At 40.6% G+C, this 22,715-nt stretch overlaps 1 protein-coding gene across 2 annotated transcripts in view; it reads left to right on the plus strand.

Moving 5' to 3' along the window:
* Cpq (carboxypeptidase Q) overlaps positions 1-22,715 on the plus strand; it is a 476,655-nt gene that overhangs the window by 376,297 nt on the left and 77,643 nt on the right. For both annotated transcript variants that reach the window (XM_045144672.1, XM_045144671.1), the window contains exon 7: positions 7,095-7,296. In XM_045144672.1, coding sequence (XP_045000607.1) covers positions 7,095-7,296 — 202 coding nt within the window. The remainder of the gene's footprint in view (positions 1-7,094; positions 7,297-22,715) is intronic.

A 22,715-nucleotide genomic window follows, 5' to 3' on the forward strand; every position in this document is an offset into this window, starting at 1 on the left:
ATTAGTAAAAGCCCTTGATCCCATAAATAAGTTGAGGGTGTCGTCATAACCCCTCCAAAAAAATGCTTATCTAATGTCCACTCAGAAAGGAGTACTCATGAGCTGTGTTGGAATATGGTGTGCTCTAGGATAATCACATGATTATTTGGGTATAAAGTAGCCTATTTTTGCATGTCAAGAAAATGATGAGTACTGTACTTTAAAAGGAAATGACCTATCTATTTGTATAGTGGTGAACTCAGCTATGAGAAATAATCTTAGAAGGGGACTTATAGAAGCTGGTATAAATTTTCCACCAAGAGGTAGGAGAAGTCACCCAGAATGCATTCTGTGGGCTAGCACCCCAATACCAGCAAACCTCTTCATCTTTAGCATATGTTGGCATTAAAGGAAGTGGCTCAATGTAAGGAAGGGTAGTTCAGTTGTGATCTTTGAGCCTGGAGGAGGATAAGTTGGTGGGGATGAGCAGGGAACTGAAGGGAAGTGATAGAGTTGGAGAGGATTAAACATAACAGAGTGTGACAATAATGAGAAGTCAGGGCCTGAAGAGATTGGTTAGTGGTTAACGTGCTTGCCTATGAAGCCTAAGGACCTGGCTCAATTCCTCAGTACCCAGGTAAGCCAGATGCACAAGATGGCACATGAATCCGAAGTTCATTTGCAGTGGCCAGAGGCCCTGGCATGCCTTTTCTCTCTCTCTCTCTCTCTCTCTCTCTCTCTCTCTCTCTCTCTCTCACCTTTCTCTCTCAAATAAATAAATAAATTTAATTTTTTTAAATAAAATCGGCTGAGAAGACTGCCTTCAGAAAGTTAGTGGTATAGGCCATTTCTACAACTGCACATGGAAATGAACATAAAGCCAGCAACATAAAACATTTGACCAGTGTCTGACATTAAGGAATCAAATTTAACTGTGATGTCTTACTTAAGTCTCTCTGTGATAGAAGACGTTAATCTGCCATGTAATGCCTTTTAACATCTTTACCAAATACACTAGATATTTTGATCACTGACTCCTAAAATCAAAGTGATTTCCTATGTAAGTAAAATATGTCCTTTAGCCAATGTTCTTGGTGTATTTTTAGCCTGCTGACTCACTGTGGTTGGTTACCATAGTGACATTTATGGAGGAATCATATGTTTTCAGTACATTTAAGAGCTACCCATAGACCTTGACTCACAGAGAAGGACAATTCACTGAAATGTGGAGTGCTTCAAATGACATTGTAAAAGTGGAGCACAGTTTTGTCTCACAACAGAATGCCTCTGTGTACACACGCTGAGCAGCAGGACTGGAAGAGGTTTCAGCAAGCTGTTCATTCTGCTCCTGTCTCTGGCTCAATGGGGGATCAAGCACAATAGGTGTCTGCAATTTCAGTGGTAATGTAACTTACCCAAGGCTGCCCGTTTCCCAGGCTGCAGCCAGTTTAGCTGTCAAATGAAAATAACTTATGGCACTCCACCTTGTCATCATTCTTTTCCTACATCTCCCCTGGGTACCCAAGGCTGTTCAAAACTGAATGCTAGAGACTGTCAGAAATAAATGTTTGAACCTCGGGGTAGACCTGACCAGAAAGTAAAGCCTATTTTTGACTTTGTGCATTAACAGAAAACCTTCTCTGATCCTCCAGTCATGTCTATGGTTCAGGCTAGATCACCTAACATGGAGAACCATCTACCTTCACCCTACAGCCAGGGAATACTAGGGTCTCTGACACAGCTATGAAAGTTGATCATCACAGCCACCCAGAACACACATTATGAAATAATCTGCTTCTAGAATTTGCTTTGAGACTACCACCTGACCAGTGTCACAATCATCACCTATAAAATATTAATAGCGGAAAATGGTACCAAGGCCCATTTCCCATGTCAATACATACTGTAGTTCTTTTAACACTGACTTGAGGAGGCTACATAATTAATTCAAATAATTAGGTGGCTCTTTTCCCCGTCATTTGATTTTGGGTTTTCAAAGGCCCATTAGGCAGAAAACATGGACTTATTTTCTCATGGTTTTTTCATCAATTATTTTCTGTATGTTATGGGAAAATAAAAACATTTTAAACAAGAAGACAAATTTGGTGGGAGAGGAAGTGCTATTGAACTTGAATCTGTATTTCTGAAGAACTGCCTGATACTTTATAGAAGCAGAGAACACAAACATCACCCTTTGTGTTTATTTTAAGAAGTAAACATTGCAAAACATGTAATATATATTATAAACACTTTCCTTCTTTTAAATCTTGCATTGCCACCAAAGAATGCTAATGGCTACCAAACTATTTTGGCAGAGTAACCAGGTCCTTAAGAAAAAGAAGTATTGTAAGATGTGATTGTAGTACATAACAGTTATGAATCCTTAACCCTGAGCAGATAGTAACTAATCTGAGATCTCAATCTAAAATACTAGAGAGAGCATTTCTCTACCTCGTACTGTGTACATGCAGTACATGGCAATAAGCAATAGTTTCCGTGGGTTCTAATAGACAAATATTTCCTCTATTAAGAGAGCAGCTGAGGGTTACAGATCATATCTGACCCTATCTTTGAGCTGTTCAGCCTTCTCATCTATGTGTTGCAGTTTGACTCAGTTAGAGTCAGTTATCTCAGCAGTGAAGTATTTTGCCTCTAAAAGTGAGTTTCTTCCTACACTCGCCTATAAACAAGAGAATGGATATCTTGCTACATGTGCTAAGAAAGAGGCAGTCAATCCAGTACAGTTCCGCTCCCTGTCATTAGCCACAGTCAGCTTTCCTATCTGCACAGTGTGTCCCCCGCAGCTCATAGCATGCTAAGGAATCCCGGATGTTTGTGACAACACGTTTCTGAGAGGCAGCAGTTCTAACAGCCCAGTGACCCAGCTCCTCCTTCCAGCTTCTTTGTACAGATATTTTGTTGTCTCAACCCCTTCACCATGTGCTAACAATTAGATAACGACTCCAACTACAGAGAAGGCAGTGTCATGGACAGTGGGTGGTTTGTTTTCTTGCTTCTTTATTGAAAACATATGGAGCTGTTTATATTATAAATAGAAGACAATAGGACACTGCCATCAAGTTAGCGGGAGCTAATACAACTGTACGTGAATGGAAAGCCAACCTATTCCTCCCTGTGCCAGGAGTATGGATTATGGCATCTGAAATGTCTTGAGGGGATGACTTGTTATTTTAGGTGTTTTATTCCTAGTTGGAAGGAAATTGTGTCGCAAGATACTTTTGTTTTTGTTTTCACTCCTCACTGTGCTTAATTAAGTCGCTTTATTAGCACAGATGATAAATTCTATCCAAGTCGACTTTGTATTACAGGCATATGAAAAAAAATTAAATCTATACGTTTCTTTAACTGCACATTTTGTGGTTTTTTCTGACTTAAAAGTGAGTATTTGGGCTGGAGAGATGGCTTAGCAGTTAAGTGCTTGCCTGTGAAGCCTAAGGACCCCGGTTCGAGGCTCAGTTCCCCAGGTCCCACGTTAGCCAGATGCACAAGGGGGCGCACGCGTCTGGAGTCGTTAGCAGTGGCTGGAAGCCGTGGCGCGCCCATTCTCTCTCTCTCTGTGTCTCTTTTTCTCTCTGTCACACTCAAATAAATAAATAAAAATGCACAAAAAAAATTTTTTTAAGTGAGGATTTGTGGGTGGAAAACTAGAAGTCACTCTCAAGAGATATGGGGCCTGAGCACTGAGAAGCAGATCTGTGTATGAGGTCTTGCCGTACCACTTACTACCTAGGTAACCTTGAGAAAGTTTGAAAACCCAAACCTCCTTGGCCTGTCTGAAATGAGAAGTATAATACCACTCATCTTAACAGCCCATGGAATGAGCTATAAAGCACTTCACACAGTGCTTATCTTGTAGGAAGCCCCTCAAAAACACCACCTATCACTATAATAGACCAACATAATGGATTATATACTACCACCAACCATCCTCGACAATCTGAGATGTCCAGTGCTAAAAACAGACAAATCAATGACGTTATGGTTTATCAAGTGCTGTTCTTGTACCAACCTTAGCCATGCAGCTCCTCCTCACTCCACGAGATGGGTAGCATCACCATGCCGGCTTCATGGGAGAAGAAACTCAACAGTTGACATCAAATGCCTAACACACACAACTGAAGACAGATAAGTACTGGATGGGTCCCAAGCCCACGCTTCATTTCTCTGCTTGGCCTATGGCCCTGCTGAAAGCTCTTCCTTGACACCACTCTGTGTGTTTATCAATGTCCTATGATATAGCACAGTGGCATTCCCAAACTGTGAGAGGTTCTGACTCCAGAATTTCTGCTCCTTTGTGTTCAGAAAGGCTAGGGAGTACTTAATGAACACGTTAGAAGCCCTCTCAAGCTCAATTCATGCCACCACTCTCATTTTGGTCTACAAAGGGATTCTAAGCTTCCCATGCACAGGTTCACTATTTGAGCTTAGGAGCTTTTGTCCTAACATACAGACAGAAATGCCAAAGGCCAAGGTGATATGGCTTGGGGTGACATGGAGTGCCAGTCATACTCCTTGGTAACCCAGAGTGTCAGCTATGTCAAAAACAGAACAGTGGGTCTGTCTGAGTCAAATTCTTGCTAGGACAAAATACCTGACAAAATTCAGCTTATTGAGCTGGAGAGATGGCTTACCAGTTAAAGTGCTTACCTGAAAAGCCCAAGGTCTAATTCACCAGAACCCACATAAGCCAGATGTACAAAGTGGCATGTGCATATGGAGTTCATTTGCAGTGGTTTAAGGCCCTGGTGTGCCCATTCTCTCTCTCTCTCTCCCTCCCTCTCTCTCTCTCTCTCTCTCTCATCCTTTCTATTTCTGTCTTTCTCATGTGAAACATTGCATGCTTGCCTCACTGTGTGTCTGGCTACGTAGGACCTGGAAATTTGAACATGAGTTCTTAGGCTTTGCAGGCAAACGTCTTAACCACTAAGCCATCTCTCCAGCCCTCCATGGTGATTCTAAAGCCTGTCAGGTTGACAATTAGAGATCAGCTATCATATAATCCAAACCTGCATCCACCTCACCAGGCTGTTCCTTAGTGTTGGGTTTGACAGCTAAACTGCTAATATGCTCCACTTTAAATTAAATAGTACACAATTAGGAGCACCTTGCTGGCCTTTCTTGTTAGAATCATAGGATCTACTTGCAATATGGGAACTATCACATACAAGATTTCTCAATTCTGTTTTCATTTGCAAGATACATAATAATCTTTTTCTTATTTCTGCATAGGAGGCAAACTCTGGGGAAGATGGTATAGAATGAAGGAGGATTAGGGCTGCCACATTACATGTGTACCTTATAACAATATGCAGTCAGATAATCCCTGAATATAAGACATTAATGAAAATATTTTTTTCATAATATTGATTATAATGATGCTACCATGAGTCAGTAGCTGTAGCTAAAAGCTAGGGCAGATGTGTCCATTGTAAGTACCTCGAATATTTAATTGAAAATTGTCATGAAGACAGAAATTCTTTAGAAATAAGAGTGTAATTATGCCTTTGCTTTGTGAACCTTTTCATCATTGACTATGAGAATCTCCTATGGTGTTAGGAGCCTCACATTCAGGCCAAATGCTAGTAATACAATAGGGACCTTGGAAAGCATAAAATTTCAGAGCCGCTCTACAAGTTGCCAGACATGTGATTTTGAGCCAGCCATTGGACCTCTCTGATCCTCAGATCCTTGCTTATAAACCAGAATCAATTTTAAATTTGTTCTATGGATAGGTTGTTGTCAATGAAGATCAAAGGCAATCCCATCATGAAGGAACAATGAAGAACATATACCAGTGTTGTCCAAGGATAGCCTGGGAATAAGTAAGCCAAGGTGACAGTTGATCAGACGTGGTGAATAGCATGTTCCCAGGAAAGAGAAGGCATACTGTGGTGGTTTGAATGCAAAATGTCACCTATAGTCTCATGTGTTTGACTATTAAGTCACAGTTGGTGGTACTATTTAGGAAGGTTGTGGAGCTTTTGGGAGGTGAAGTTTTGCTTGAGACAGTGTGTCACTGGGGCTAGGCCTTGAGGTGTTATAGCACCATCTCAACTACCACATTCAGCTTACTCTTTCTACTTCCTCCCGCTGATGTGAAGATGTAATACCCAGTTGCTTCTCCTGCCATGCTTTCACCACAAATGGTGAAACTTCCCCTCAAAACTGTAAGCCAGAAATAAACACTTTCCTTCCAAAACTGCTTCTGGTCAGGTATCTTGTTCCAGCAATGAGGAAGTAACTTATATACCTGATAAGTTAGAAGAGCCTTACATTAGCAAGTCGGAGCTGCATGGCTGTGTAACTTATCAAGAGCATGCGATATAGTAAGTTATTACAGTGGCGATGTTGGCTACATGAAATTACTGCTTGCTTTCTTACCAGACTTCATTTGGGAAATTTACAAACGGACAGCCTAGTTGAGTTGCCTGTGATTACACTGCAGTGGTTTTACACCAGAGAGAGTAGTGTTTCATATCTTGTTCTGTCACTGCCCTCCCTAGGGACTCAACAGATAGAATAACAACAAAGTCAGAAACCCAAGACAAGCCTGTCAGTTTGAAGACTTTTAGTTTCAGCAGTATGCACATTAAAATAGGATCTATTTATAGGGAAGAGGTACAAAAATTAGTCCACAGAGCATTCTTGCCTTTTTTGTTTTCTGAGTATGGCTTACACTCTGGAGTTCCTTCCACAGAGGAAGAACAAATCCACAATAGGCCCTTCCTTAAGAAATTCTGTTGAATATTATTATTAGTAAAGCATAATTGAGCAACTTTAGTTTCTTCTCCTTCTCCTTTCATTCATATATATATATATATATATATATATATATATATATATATATGCAATATATATATATTATTCATCCTTCCAAATAAACTCTTGAATTTGCCAAGTCCTAGGATGAGTAACTGTGCATCTCAGAACCAGAACCATTAAGTAATAAATTGCATAACGGACACCTGAGTCAGGCAGAATAGCATATGTGAGGATATAAAGTATTTGGTGATGGTTATTTGATAATCCTGAGTAGAAAACACAGAGAAAGCAGATATGAGCCAAATATTTGTCTCTTTTGTGATTTCATTTAGGTAAATAGTTCCAACTACAGCCTGGTGATGGAGTCTGACTCTGGAACCTTCTTACCCACTGGGATTCAGTTCAGTGGCAGTGAAAAGGCCAGGGCCATCATGAAGGAGGTCATGAGCCTGCTGAAACCCCTCAATATCACCCAGGTCTTTAGCGGCACTGAAGGGACAGACATCAACTTCTGGATCCAAGCTGGAGTGCCTGGTAAGACCAAAGATGCAGCTGTTTCTCCCCATGCATTAACACCAGTTTAAAATAGAATTACTAGTTAAATGGTACAATGGTTACTGGCAGACAGCACATAGAAACTCTAAGCTTTGTCTATAAAGAATTATCTGATTACTTCCAAAACTGGGATAATGGAGCTCACCTCACATTGTTTGCCCATCTCTTTTCTTTCTAAATTATAAAAACTTCATTCTCTGAGATTCTGGTTGAATCATTCTAAGATTCAACCTAGAAATCTATTGTTTTATTTTTGTTTTTAAAAAGGTGCCTTTGGTGACTATAGTCCAGTGATTTCACAAGCAAACTGTGAGGGTTAAGACAGAAAGCAATTGTTATTGTCAATAGCCTTCTAATTCTAGCCTTATGCTAGGATGCCTTCTCTTCCTCCAAATAATTCTGTACCACTACTATGGTATCTGAGATTTTACCATTATAGACTCATTCTTGCATAATGAGGTGCTTTCTGCTCATTTTGTTTATCTTCACTGTGAATATTTCTGTTACGAAGCTGGATATAAACCGACTCATCCTGGTTGGTTATTTACCATGTGAGTATGCTGACATCATTTCACCCGACGACAGGGGTGAAATGATGAAATGGAATAGACCTGGGGAGATTTTAGGAATAGAGGTGAAATGATAAAAAAGACAAATTTGTACTACTTCACCAATTTTCCCCAAGACTGACCATGAAAAAGAGTTATTGGTACTTATCACAAAAGATTGTTCCCTCAGCCGGGCATTGTGGTACACACTTTGGATCCCAGCACTTGGGAGGTAGAGGTAGGAGGATTGCCATGAGTTTGAGGCCACCCTGAGACAACATAGTGAGTTCTATGTCTGTCAGCCTGAGCTAGAGCAAGACCCTACCTCAAAAAAAAAAAAAAAAAGGATTGTTTCTTTGACATCATTACATCCTACATCCATACTCAAAAGGACGTTAGAGAATTCATCTGTAAATTGTTCTGTATTTGTGTTACATTAATAGAAAATCTAGTCTTTGAGCTGTTTAACATTACTGTTTCCAGAACTTTATCTGTATCTACAAAACATGTCATAAGTACAAAAACAGTGTCTGAAGTTGTACCTTCTCTAGCTTTTGTTTTCCTGCTTTCGAAATAAATGTTACCAACAGCTGCATGGATTGAAGATATAAAGAATGCTTATTTTTAGGATACTGTAGATTTTCAATGGCATCTTTTAGGTTTTTAAGGTCTATACTAATATTTTATAACTCAAAATGTGTCTTTCCTTTATTCTAATGCAAGGACTCAAATTCTCTCCAAATTCTATGTATATGACTAACTATAATTTGAAATATTCTTAAAGCAAAATTTCCATTTACAATAAAATTTAATGAAAGATCCAAGACATTCAATATCTATGACACTAATACACAAAAGTACATGGAAGAAAGTTTGTTCCTTAACTTACCCGGTCTCATTTGTTTGAAACTTAATTTTTTTTTCAGGGCCTTAAAATTTTCAACAAGAAGTACTTAAAATTCAGGAACCCCTAAGTCACCTTCATTTAAAGAAAAGACTGGTAGGTCAGAGTGAATTAGACTGGGGACCTACCAGGGATGGTCAAAGGGACAGAGAGAAGGAGCAGAAATCTACAACAGAATTAGAACAACAACAACAACAAATCTTCTAGCTCTCCCTGTGCAGGTATTTCTTGCCTTGTTGGGTTTGGTCAGGAGAAGAGGCCCTAGCTTTATTCCCTCACATGTCCATATTCCACTAAGAATGGTTCTGCATGGAACCAACAGTGCTCTTAATGGCCTTCATGTAAGGTGAAGAAGCCTTGCCTTTCTTGGCCATAGTGAAGTCAGGTTTGATTTCTACCTACTAGAGCAGAGTGGGGAACTTGAGCCTAGTGTGGTTGCCTAAGAATTAATCAGTAAAAATCAGTTGAGTTTCTATCCTTTTTTGAGGTTCTCAGTTAAGCTTTTTGTAGACAGACTCAGAGGGATTAAATGCCCCTCTGCTCTAAGTGCTGAAGTTGCCCTAAAACAGGTCATTTTTGTGTCAAGGCTGGTGGCCTTTTCCCCACAGCAAGCAACAGCATGGGGGAGTCAGGAATGCTGTGATGGTCTTCAGAACCTTGGGCAGCATCTAAGATGCTTATCCTACTCAGCACTTGCTTATGCAAAGGGATCCAGCTCATTACCACTTGAAAATAATTTACCTCTGGGAGAAAGGAGTTTGTTATTGTAAATAACTACTTATTTCTTTTCACATTCTTTGTTCCACTCCCCTCTTATCTGTGGATCAGCAAGCTTTCTACAAAGTCAGTCAGTTGATTGTGATGACTATGAGTTTCCTAGAATTCTTTATTATTTCCTTTAGAGTATTGTGAAAATGAAACACACAGTTGCTTCTCTCTCCTGGTTCCTGTTAGGCTGTCTTTTCATATTTCAAATTTGAGCTATTCATGGAAGAAATAATGGAGCTGCTTGTGCTATGACCCCAGGTACCACTGAAAGTTCCAAGAACTTTAGAATAAGAAAAAAAAAAAATAATCATGATTAACCTAAGGAAGAAAATTAAAATATACCAGTTATCTATCCTTGAAGACCTGGCTAATGGTAGTAACTCACTCCTAAGGACAGAATTCAAGTAATATTCAAATTCTGGTCTAAATTGCTGCTTACCTAACTTTTCTAAAAGCTGGTATGAAATTTGTTTCCAAATTCCATTTTGCTTTTATTTTACTTCCATTTCTTCCATTGATTCAATAAACATTTATTGAACATGTATCATGTCCTAAACTTGCTACATTTCTATAATATGACAATGCCTGGGTCTCAGTTTTTCTTTTAATGTTCCTATGCTGATATAAAATTAGAATTGAGGGGCTAAAGAGATGGCTTAACAGTTAAAGGCATTTGCTTGCAAAGACTAATAGGCCAAGTTCTAGTCCCAAGTACCTGCATAATGCCAGATACACAAAGTGGTGCATGTGGTTGGAGTTTGTTTGCAGTGGCTGAAGGCCCTGCACACTCATTCCCCTTTCTCTCTCTCTCTTTCTCCTTTCTCTCTGTAAATAAAATATTACATATATATTATTGGTAGCACAGACTGAATCAAAATGTAACATGGTTTTAACTAATTATAGTAGACAAATAGGTTAACTTATGAAGGGTCTTTGTGAAAGGAGAGATAAAGTTCTTCACTGATCAAGAAGAAATCCATTATGGAGAGCTAGGCAGTAGAAGCGTCACCAGAATAGGTGGCTTTGGGGAAAAGAGGTTTGAGAACAAGTATCTTTTCCACAAGAGCTCATTTCTACATCTTGAGCTCCAGCATCTTCCATTTCCATCTCTTTCCACAGTCCTGCTCTTCCCGTGAACTCCAGGTTCTCCCGCAAGCACACTACATATTCATTCACGCTAATGAGTCAGTCCTTCCTTGGCCCATGACAGTCTATTGCTCTTCTGAATTTTTAAAGTGTTTTTAGTCTTTTACAAACATGTATGTGTATGTAGTATGCATGCATGTTTGTATTTATATGGATGCACAAGTGTGCATGTGCATATACATGTGTGGACGCTGGAGGCTGACATGAAGTGTCTTCCTCTATTGCTGCCTACTTTGTCTTCCTGAGGCAGAGCCTCTTACTTGAACTGAAAGATCACAGCTAGGGCTAGTCTAGCTAGCCAGCTTGGCCCTGGGATTCCAAATGCCCGCCTCCTAAGCACTGGGATTACAGTGATGGACAGCTGTTCTCTGCCCGCTAAAAAGACAATACAGTAACATTGTAAAATGGCCTCTGCTCACTCCCCATGGTGGATGGGCTTTAAATCTTGAATGTTTTCCTGGTTCTCTCATCCTGAGTTCTGGGTTAGGAGGAAAGGATACTCTTTCTTTCAGAATATATCAGTACACCCCAAATGCATCCTTCTGGAATACCTGTCTTTAATAAGTCTTTTACAAACCACTAGTGAAAAGGGAGGTACCCTGTTGACGTGCCAATTACTCCACATCTTCCAGTGGAAGTTTCTTCCCCTCTTCATAATCTGTGTTTTCAACCCTTTTCCGATTTTTTTGGCTTGTAGACTGTGCGCTGGAAAGAATCAGAGGCTGTGTGTGTTCTGCTTCACAGCTTCTAGCAATGACATAGTTTTGCTTTCTAGAGTCTATTTTATTACTGAGCATCCTTATTAGGCATCTACTGTATGGCGCCTGGGAGTCAGAAGTAAAGAAGACAGTCAGGGCCCATGTCCTCACAGTGTAAACAGTCCAATGGGTGCGCTTGGTTAGCTCATCTGCAAAGTGTGTACGACGGTCTCCAAGTCATCTTTTCATCCAAGCATCTGCATGTGTTTCAGTGACTGGTACTTCAATGCCAGAGCCTCAACATCATCAAGGACACACAACCATGGTTTCCAAGCACTGTTTACTTTTGTTCCTGTTTATTAAACTCTCATGCTCCTCCCATCATAATTTACTAATGCCACAGCCTCCTTCCACCATGCTGACCTGATTGCTTGTGCCTCTACCTAACTGGGCACTGCCTCCAATGTGAACTTTCTAAATTGAAAATCAACCCAGTAATTGAGATGCTTTTAGCTATATAAAAAAGCACAAGTCAAAGTGGCAGTAAGGGTTTTCTTAAAAAGAAAAGAAAAGAAAAGAAAAAGAATGCTACAGTAAGTACTTACAGAGAGCTCTATTATTTTTATTTGTTTTCAGTGCTAAGGGTCAAATCCTGGGCCTTACACAAGCTTTATAAGTTCTCTACCACTGACCTGTAGCCCTGGCCCCACAGAAGGCTGAATTTTGTTTTCCAAACACATCAAGGATTTTGGTTGATTGTGTCTTTCCCTTTGCCATCTTTGGCATGTGTTCTAACTTCAGGATTGCCCACCTTGTGTTCACAAATTGGCTGCAATTGTTCCAGCAGCATATTTTCCACATTGTGACTAGTGGGAGAGAGAATGTGTGAAATTGAGATCCCTTTTTCAAAGAGAGGCACTCTTTTCCAGAATCTCTAAAACAAGTTTCTCTGCAGTCTCATTAACCAAAATTGGGACACATGCCAGAGGCTAAATGTGTCAATCTAACAAAGTAGAACTACCAACATTGGTGTATATTGGCCACACTTTACTTGAGCATGAGTGGGGACTTTTTAAGTGTCTTCTGATAAACAAAACATCCTAATGTACTAAGAAAGGTTTTCAGGAAGAAGATGAGAATTACCATGGGGTAAACAACAAAAGTAACTGCAATATCTGATCTTCTCTCCTCCTTGCTGGAAATCCTTCCATGTCTCTCCAATGTCTCCAGAGTGTTGTGCTTAATGAAAATGTCTATATAGACACTTGGGAGACAGGTCAGTCAGTAAAGCCCAAGGAAGTGAGTTCAAATCCCCAGCACCCATGTGAAAACTGAGTGTAGTGGTATATGACAGGAAGTCTTCCCGGAACTTGATGACTACCTAGTATTGCTGAATTGGTGAGGTCCAGGTTCAGTAAAAGACCCTGTCTCAAAAAGTAAAGTGAAACATGATGGAGGAATATGCGTGACACTGATCTCTTACCACACACACATGCATGCATGCACACCCACACACACATGCCTATACACATATAAATATACATGTACAAATGATCTGCACATCTACAGAGAAAAAAGTATCTCCTTAGCCTGGACTGCAAGGCCTCTCTTGTCCTCTCCTCCATCTTTTGTGCAGGTCCCACTTGCACCTTTTCTTCCATTTCCCAGTCCTAGAGTCCAGCCAGAGTTCCTGGCCATCCTTGTGTTCCTGCACTTCTTTGTGTCTGGACCTGCTCTAGTCTTATAACACCAGCTAATTCCATCATTCAGCCCTTTGTCCTCTCCCTCTCCAAGCCTTCTGTCTTCAAGTGGTATTTTCCCAGGCCATGCCAAGCTCACCTCTCCTTATACTGCCTACCTTGCTCTTGTAAATTGACCCATTGTGAATTCCTTAGAATTACTAGGGCCTAAGAATAAGGATGTATCTCTTGACAGAGTGTTCATGAGTCAATTGACTAATAAGCTAGATCAAAGTCTGTAGGCAGGGGCTGGAGAGATGACTTAGCAGTTAAGGCATTTGCCTGCAAAGCCTAATGACCAAGGTTTAATTCCCTAGAACCCATGTAAAAGCCAGATGCACAATCTGGCATATACATCTATAGTTAGTTTGTACTGGCTAGATGTCCTGGCATGCCCATTCTTCTCACTCTATTCTATATCTATCTCTCTTCTTTCTGTCGCTCTCTGCTTGAAAATAAATAAATAAAACTTCAAAAGTTCCAAAAAGAAAAAGGGTTGTAGGCAGAGTAAGATACTTTGAAAGAGGTTTATCAATTAACTGTAAGTGAATTCTACCTTAGTCATAACATTATTTTCTTTGCATATGATATTGTATAAAGATCATATTGTGAGGGTCAGGGAGATGGTTCAGTGGATAAAGTACTTGCTATGCAAGACCCTGAGCTCATATCCTCAGAACTCGCATAAAGCTGAATATATAGTGTGAGCATTTGTAATCTCAGCATGTCTACAGTGAGGCATGAGAACCCCAGGGAAGCTCACGAACCAGCTAGCCTACAAAATCATCAATGAAAGAACCTGCCTCAAACAAAGAGGAAGGTGAGGATGACATGCAGGATTGTCCTCTGACCTCTACATGTGTGCTATGGTGTGCACATACCTGCACTCAAACACATGGACACACATCATAATACACAAACACACAAAAAACTTCATATTTTAGGGCTGAAGGGTTGGCTCAGAGTTAAGGCACCTGCGGACAAAGCCAAAAGATCCGAGTTTGATTCTCCAGTACCCACATACAGACAGATACATGAAGTGGCACATGTGGAATTCATTTGCAGTAGCTGGAGGTCCTAGCACACCCATTCTGTCTCTCTCTTTTCTCTATATCTCTCTGCTTGAAAATACATTTGAAGAACTGTGGGAAAAAAAACGTTTTTAAAATCATATTTTGATTATGTTTTCTATGATACTCCATGTTTCCTGCTCAAGTACCAAATATAGAGATGATTTAACTTTTCACATGCTTCCATCTTGCTTATTTCTGTCTAGGCCCTCACATGGCATTGCATAAAACTAAATAAAACTTTCCATTTTGACATCTACACCTCCTTTTCTTCTAAAACGTTCCAGGAAAGGAGTCAGTGGGGGTGCAGTAGGCAAGTTCATGTAAAGTTCATCCTCTGGCCCCAGAACACAGGTTTTCCCCTCACTAGGTGGAATACTAACGGTTCCATTTCCCCTGCAGCCCCTAAACTGAAAAGCTCTTTGGACTGGTGTTTGAAGAGGTCTGTACTCGAGGCTGAGGAGGCCTCACCCCCTAGAGAACATGAAAATCAATACTGACCAATTTGTAGCAGCAGTTCACAAGACCTCCTATAAAAAGCTGTTGAAGTTTTGTTAATTAACAAGCACACATTAAGTGCCTACCATAAACTAGGCAACATTTATACCCCCAAGATAGGAACCTAGATCTCTGATCATATGGAGTCAGAACTTGTTGTGCAGTGGGAGGGACAATAGGATGAGAAGGGCTATAACAAAGAACTAAATTAAGAATGGTCCGGGCGTGGTGGCACATGCCTTTAATCCCAGCACTTGGGAGGCAGAGATAGGAGGAGGATCACCATGAGTTCGAGGCCAGCCTGAGACTATATGGTTAATTCCAGGTCAGCCTGGACCAGAGTGAGATCCTACCTTAAAAAAAAAAAAAAAGGGGCTGGAGAGATGGCTTAGCGGTTAATACACATGCCTGCAAAGCCTAAGGATCCAGGTTTGATTCTCCAGGTCCCATGTAAGACAGATCCACATGGTGGCACATGTGTCTGGAGTTCGTTTGCAGTGGCTGGAGGTCCTAGCATGCCCATTCTCACTCTCTCTCCCCCACCCCTTTCTCTGTCTCTAATAAATAAATAAATAAAAATAAATCTTTTTTAAAAAAAGAATGGAAAAATATTGGAGATGGATAGGGTTATAAATAGAAACTTAGTTGGTGACTACCTCTTGCTGCTTTTACTGAGGTGAGTCAGAGCTCTTGCTGTCATATACTTTGACTGCTATATTCTTCATAGATTTTTTAAACTTTATTTTTTATTTATTTGAGAGAGAGAGAGAGAACGAGACAGAGAGAGGGAGAAAGAATGGACTTGCCAGAGCCTCCAGCCACTGCAAACGAGCTCCAGATGCATGTGCCCCCTTGTGCATCTGGCTTCCGTGGATCCTGGGATGGGTCCTGGGGACCAAGAGGTCCTTTGGCTTTGTAGGAGAATGCCTTGACTGCTAAGCTGTCTGTCCAGCCCTCTACATAGATTTATACAACATTCACATCAACTTCTGAACTTGCTCATTAGAACAAATAAGCTCCTTGTACTTGAGTTTTTCATCTCCAAGGGCGGTTCACCCTTACCCCGCCCCTCCGACGCTCTTCTCTTTGCCAATGCACACCTGGCTCAAGCCTCTCAGGCTAAAGAGGGCATGGCTTCCACCATGGGAGGAGGGTGTTAGGCCATGCACTACCTTATGAAGCCTCTCCTGTGCTACCTGGAATGGGTTCTTAAAACTAAAATGTGCACTTTCATTTTGAAGTTAATGTATTTTTCATTTTGCCTCCTTAACTTGACTGAGGGCTAAGAGAGTATTTTATTTGTCTTTATATACCCATAATGCCCATTACTTCCTGGCACATAAAGTTTACTGATTAGATGTATTGATTTGAAGATGAACACAACATAAGAAAAGTTAAGTAACAGTAAAACGCAGTTTTGGTGCCTCAGTAAGTAATGCATGCCAACGAGCCACCAGAACCCCAGGGAAGAGGACAGGGGACAGCAGCAGACGGGAGCTGGAGCTAAGTATAGAAAGCGAGAATGCGCAGGACACGCCTGGTTAGGGAACTAGGAGCAAGGCTGGTGCCCTTGTGGGGAGCAGTTAGCGGAACAGATTCATCTTGGAGAACAGTAGATGTTCAAAGCAGATGAGCATCTCTAAGCCAGGTGAACATGAGCCATGCACTTCAGAATTGAAATTCCGAAAGATGATGCCAAGTGGCCAGAAGCCTTCGGCAGGAGAGTGGAGCGGCTTGGTAAAAGTAGTGTTGGGGGCTGGAGAGATGGCTTTGTGGTTAAGTGCTTGCCTGTGAAGCCTAAGGACCCTGGTTCGAGGCTCGATTCCCCAGGACCCACGTTAGCGTTAGCCAAATGCTCAAGGGGGCGCACGCATCTGGAGTTCCTTTGCAGTGGCTGGAGGCCCTGGCACCCATTCTCGCCCTTTTCTCACTCTCTCTCTCTTTTTCTCTCTCTGTCGCTCTCAAATAAATAAACAACAAAAAAAATGTAGTGTTGGAATGGGAATCCAGAAAGTTCTTGTCAGGGGAGCCCAGACTGCACTCAAGCAGGAGGCTCAGAGAGAAAGCCCTGGAGAGAGATGAGAGCTTGAGGAAGCAACAGTGATTTAGAAGCAATTACTTCAGGCTTTACAGAACTGCCTGACTTTAGGTAACCATAAACACGTCTCTCTAGCTACCATTCCCCGTGCTGTAAACCGGGAAGGCTTTGCTCCATTAGTTACCACTTTTCAGGGTCTCATGGTTGCCTCTTCTGGACTCAGCTCCTTATGCCTTTGAGTCTCTGTGTATTGTGTATGATACTTGATGAAACTGTACAGATACTTCTTGACTTACAAAAGGGTCTAGTTCCCATAAACCCACCGGAAGATGAAAATATTGTAAAAGCATCTGATACAGCTCAACCACTAAATATCATAGCTTAGTAACACAGCAACACTCTGTACCACATTACTGCATGGGCGACTTTCCCTGGTGACCAGAGGCTACCGGGAACTGTAGCTTACTGCTGCTTGTGTCCAGCATCTCAGGATAGTGCCTTAGTGGATTCAGCTGGCCCAGGAGAGAGACTTCAAAACGTGGTTGCTTGGGGCTGGAGAGATGGCTTAGTGGTTAAGTGTTTGCCTGTGAAGCCTAAGGACCCCGGTACGAGGCTGGATTCCCCAGGACCCATGTTAGACAGATGCACAAGAGGGCGCACGTGTCTGGAGTTCCTTTGCAGTGGCTGGAGGCCCTGGTGCACCCATTCTCTCTATGTATCTGCCTCTTTCTGTCTGTCGCTCTCAAATAAACAAATAAAAATAAACAAAAAATTTTTAAAAATATGGTTTCTCCAAAATGTTTATCACTTTCTCACTATTGTAAAGTTAGAAATTCATTAGCCTGGAGCCATCTGCAATTGACTCTATATAATAAACACTCTACTCAATAGGTAGCTATATTATATATTAATTATGGAGACTACAAAAGTAAGATACAACCTCTTCTTTCTAGGGGCTCACAGCTGAAAATGGACCGATTTAGTTCACTGCCTCATGAAAGAAAAATGCCTTCATCAAAGAAAAGAAAAGCTACATTTAAGATTTTAAGGAAAAAAAAAAACTCTAAAATGACTTGAAAGCCAGTGGAGGCATCTTATAATGATGTGTTTGAGAATGAGGAAATGCATATTCAGTTTGGCCTATTTTATTATGTCACATGATTATAAAGAATGTTTTGTTTTCTTTTTGGCATGTGCATGTGTATGGAGTGTCTATGTGTGCATGTGCCTGTGAAGGCCACAGGTCAATATTTCATGTTTTCTCTAGTCACTCTCCCCCTTATCTTATTTTTTTTTTATTTGAGAGCGACAGACACAGAGAGAAAGACAGAGGGAGAGAGAATGGGCGCGCCAGGGCTTCCAGCCTCTGCAAACGAACTCCAGACGCGTGCGCCCCCTTGTGCATCTGGCTAACGTGGGACCTGGGGAACTGAGCCTCGAACCGGGGTCCTTAGGCTTCACAGGCAAGCGCTTAACCGCTAAGCCATCACTCCAGCCCTCTCCCCCTTATTTTTTGAGACAGGGTCTGGCTCGGAAGCTGGCGCGCACCAATTCAGCTAGAGTAACCAGTCAGCCAGCCCCAGCTTTCCTCCTGTCTTGCTCCGCCCCCCAAGCGCTGGGGTTACTTACTGGCACTTACCACCACAGCTGGCTTCTGTGTGGGTGTTAAAGATCCAAACTCAGTTCCTTATTCTTGTGCGGCAAGCATTTTACCCATCACTTGGTTCCCTAGTATCATCCAGAGATGATAAATTGATTTATTTTTACATAATTATTAACTAATCTTTTTCAAAACATTTGATGTATTTTTTCATTCTGATTTCATTTATACTGATCTTTAATTGATGCCTAAACTGTCCACATTTTTGGCCTGTGGAGGCTGCTTCCTGAATGCATTTAATATATTCCTCATATTGAGAGCATCATAGCTTTATAATCTGACAAGTTGTTCCAGGCCATGTTGTGCATTTCTTATCCCAGGTCTGGAATCTGTTATTTCTTCTAAGAACTCAATTTCTCTTACAAGGTTATGGTACTTAAGGGCCATACTCTGAGCTTTAAGTATGTTTGTTGCTACTGGATTGGCCATTGTTTCTAAGTCTTTTCAACAGCCAGAACTAGGAAATTTGTATTTCTTTTCCTCCAAGAAAAGTTCTATTGATATTATTTATTTCTAACTAAGTTTAGCGTTACAAAATTTTACTTAACCTTGCTGATGTTATATCTAAATTTTCCCTTGTTAAATTCCTAATAATCAGTGAAACACCGTAATCACATCTCTGTCAAAAATATACATATAGTGATCTCAGAAAAGATTATGAACAGAATCACCAGCAGTATAATTATTCAAAGCAATTTGGTTCCTTTTGTCTTCAGAGTGTATATTCTATTAGAGATGCATAAGTTCCTGTTTACTTCTCTGTTTATTTTTCTGAATGTTATTTTTGATATCTGAAACTGATGATTTATAAAGAACTCAAATGCTTATTTTAACTTTTCTTTATAAAATATGAAGGAGATTATAAATATGAATCATTATGAAATATAATGTCCTTAGGGAGTCATTATTGGATCTCAGGTCTTTCTTTTGTTCATTTTATTTATTTATTTATTTGAGAGTGACAGACACAGAGAGAAAGACAGATAGATGGAGAGAGAGAGAATGGGCACGCCAGGGCTTCCAACCACTGCAAACGAACTCCAGACGTGTGCACCCCCTTGTGCATCTGGCTAACGTGGGACCTGGGGAATCAAGCCTCGAACCGGGGTCCTTAGGCTTCACAGGTGAGGGCTTAACTGCTAAGCCATCTCTCCAGCCCATCAGGTCTTTCTTTTTAGACCTGACTTTATTCAAGAATACCTAGAAATGACCATGTGTGTGTGTGTGTGTGTGTGTGTGTGTGTGTGTGTGTATCCATCTATGTATGGAGAGAGAGAGATAAGCTAGTATGTGCAAATAGGCTAGGTGCCTTATATACATTATCTCATAAAATTCTTAAGAACCCTGTGAATTATACAGTATATTTCTTTTTTTTAATTTTTATTAACATTTTCCATGATTATAAAATATATCCCATGGTAATTCCCTCCCTCCCCACCCCCACACTTTCCCATTTGAAATTCCATTCTCCATCATATTACCTCCCCATTACAATCATTGTAATTACATATATACAATATCAACCTATTAAGTATCCTCTTCCCTTCCTTTCTCTACCCTTTATGTCTCCTTTTTAACTTACTGGCCTCTGCTACTAAGTATTTTCATTCTCACGCAGAAGCCCAGTCATCTGTAGCTAGGATCCACATATGAGAGAGAACATGTGGTGCTTGGCTTTCTGGGCCTGGGTTACCTCACTTAGTATAATACTTTCCAGGTCCATCCATTTTTCTGCGAATTTCATAACTTCATTTTTCTTTACCGCTGAGTAGAACTCCATTGTATAAATGTGCCACATCTTCATTATCCACTCATCTGTTGAGGGACATCTAGGCTGGTTCCATTTCCCAGCTATTATAAATTGAGCAGCAATAAACATGGTTGAGCACGTACTTCTAAGGAAATGAGATGAGTCCTTTGGATATATGCCTAGGAGTGCTATAGCTGGGTCATATGGTAGATCAATCTCTAGCTGTTTTAGGAACCTCCACACTGTTTTCCACAATGGCTGGACCAGATTGCATTCCCACCAGCAGTGAAGAAGGGTTCCTTTTTTTCCACATCCCCGCCAACATTTATAATCATTTGTTTTCATGATGGTGGCCAATCTGACAGGAGTGAAATGGAATCTCAATGTAGTTTTAATCTGCATTTCCCTGGTGACTAGTGACGTAGAACATTTTTTTAGATGCTTATATGCCATTCGTATTTCTTCCTTTGAGAACTCTCTATTTAGCTCCATAGCCCATTTTTTGATTGGCTTGTTTGATTCCTTATTATTTAACTTTTTGAGTTCTTTGTATATCCCAGATATTAATCCTCTATCAGATATATAGCTGGCGAAGATTTTTTCCCATTCTGTAGGTTGCCTCTTTGCTTTTTTCACTGTGTCCTTTGCAGTGCAAAATCTTTGTAATTTCATTAGGTCCCAGTGATTAATCTGTGGTTTTATTGCCTGAGCAATTGGGGTTGTATTCAGAAAGTCTTTGCCAAGACCAATATGTTGAAGGGTTTCCCCTACTTTTTCCTCTAGCAGTTCAGAGTTTCCAGTCTGATGTTAAGGTCTTTAATCCATTTGGACTTAATTCTTGTGCATGGCAAGAGAGAAGAATCTATTTTCATCTTTCTGCAGATATATATCCAGTTTTCAAAACACCATTTGCTGAAGAGGCTGTCTCTTCTCCAATGAGTATTTTTGGCTTTTTATCGAATATCAGGTGGCTATAGCTACTTGGGCTTACATCTGGGTCCTCTATTCTGTGCCACTGATCTACATGTCTGTTTTTGTGCCAGTACCATGCTGTTTTTGTTACTATGGCTCTATATAGTATATTTCTTTAACCAGTTTTCAGATGAAGCTGTAGGACTTCAGTAAGTTTCCTTTGAGTAAATTCACAATGATATTGAGTGGAAAAGTCACCATTAACATATGAGATTTATTTTACTCCAGTATCATGTATAAATCTCAACCCCTGATCTGTCAGGAGTTAATGCAGTGTTTACATGCAAGAAGGGCGAAGTATAAAAGTTCAGGCAAGAAAGGTATTAATCCACTAGGACACCACAAAAGGACCATTACCCCTGTTCCTCAGAAAGGCCTAGAATTCTTTTGGCTCAAGAGAGAATGCACTCTATATCAGAAGACGGGGATAAGCAGAATTCTGTCATATTATCTCTTGGCATGGCTAATAAGTCAAAGTTTTTACCAAAGTTCAGATCAGATTAAAATATGGAAGTAGTCAAAATTTAAGCTAAAAGGTGTCCCAGGACTTCATTTTGGATCTGACTGCCATTCTGAAGATAGAACAGTTACATAGGTTTTTTTTAAATTTTTTTATTAATTAGTTTTGTACTCAGCAAATACAGTCAGTTTGGTACCATTAGGCTCATCCATGACCTACCCCCTCCCCTTGTCCCCTCCTTGTTGAGGTATATGAGTCATGCATTCTAAATGTCTGTGCATATTATGACCCAACATGTGGCTCGGACATTCTTTCTTCCCCCTCTTCCGCAAAATTTCCCTGAGCCATGTTGGGTTCATTTTTGGTCCTCTGGTCATTGGGTCTCTGGGTCTCTGGATCTCTGATTTGGTAGGAGTAGATTTTTCTCTGTGTTGATCTCCTTCACCCTTGTGCTGGTACCTGGTTCTTGGTGAACCAGTTACAGAGTTTTGAAAGCTTTGTTTGAACAGATGTGAGACATGCTCAGACACATTGGAGACCCCATCTAACTCAAATCTTCCTCCTTGAGGGACTCAAGACTAGACTCAGCTATACAAGCCACATATATCGCTGATTGAGTTAAGCCTTCCAGATGGAGCATGTGGAGAAGTCCCACCAAGCATTGAACTGTGATTGGAAGTGGTTAAACTGCAATTCTCAGATGTCAACAAGTAAAGACTAATTGGACCTATTATTCTATTTGATTCTTTGGTACAAACAAAAAGTCTTAGGATATTGTAACATTGTCCAGGCTTCCTGTAAGAGCTCTGCTGAAAAGAAAAGAAAAGGAAAGGAAAGGAAAGGAAAGGAAAGGAAAGGAAAGGAAAGGAAAGGAAAGGAAAGGAAAGGAAAGGAAAGGAAAGGAAAGGAAAGGAAAGGAAAGGAAAGGAAAAATGCCATGGAAAATATTAATAAAAATTTAAAAAAAAATGCACATCCATGGAATCACCTTAATAAATATAGGATCATAGAAACAGGAAAAAAGTCACCTTGGAGGAGATTTTGGCATTACTGAGTTCATTTTGGGTGAGGATGCAATGGCACATGCTTTCTCATTGGTAGAACAAAACACCTGACCAGAAGCTTATGGGATGAAATAGTTTATCTT

This window comes from Jaculus jaculus, chromosome 2 (genome assembly GCF_020740685.1).
Source record: "Jaculus jaculus isolate mJacJac1 chromosome 2, mJacJac1.mat.Y.cur, whole genome shotgun sequence".
Lineage (NCBI taxonomy): Eukaryota > Metazoa > Chordata > Mammalia > Rodentia > Dipodidae > Jaculus > Jaculus jaculus.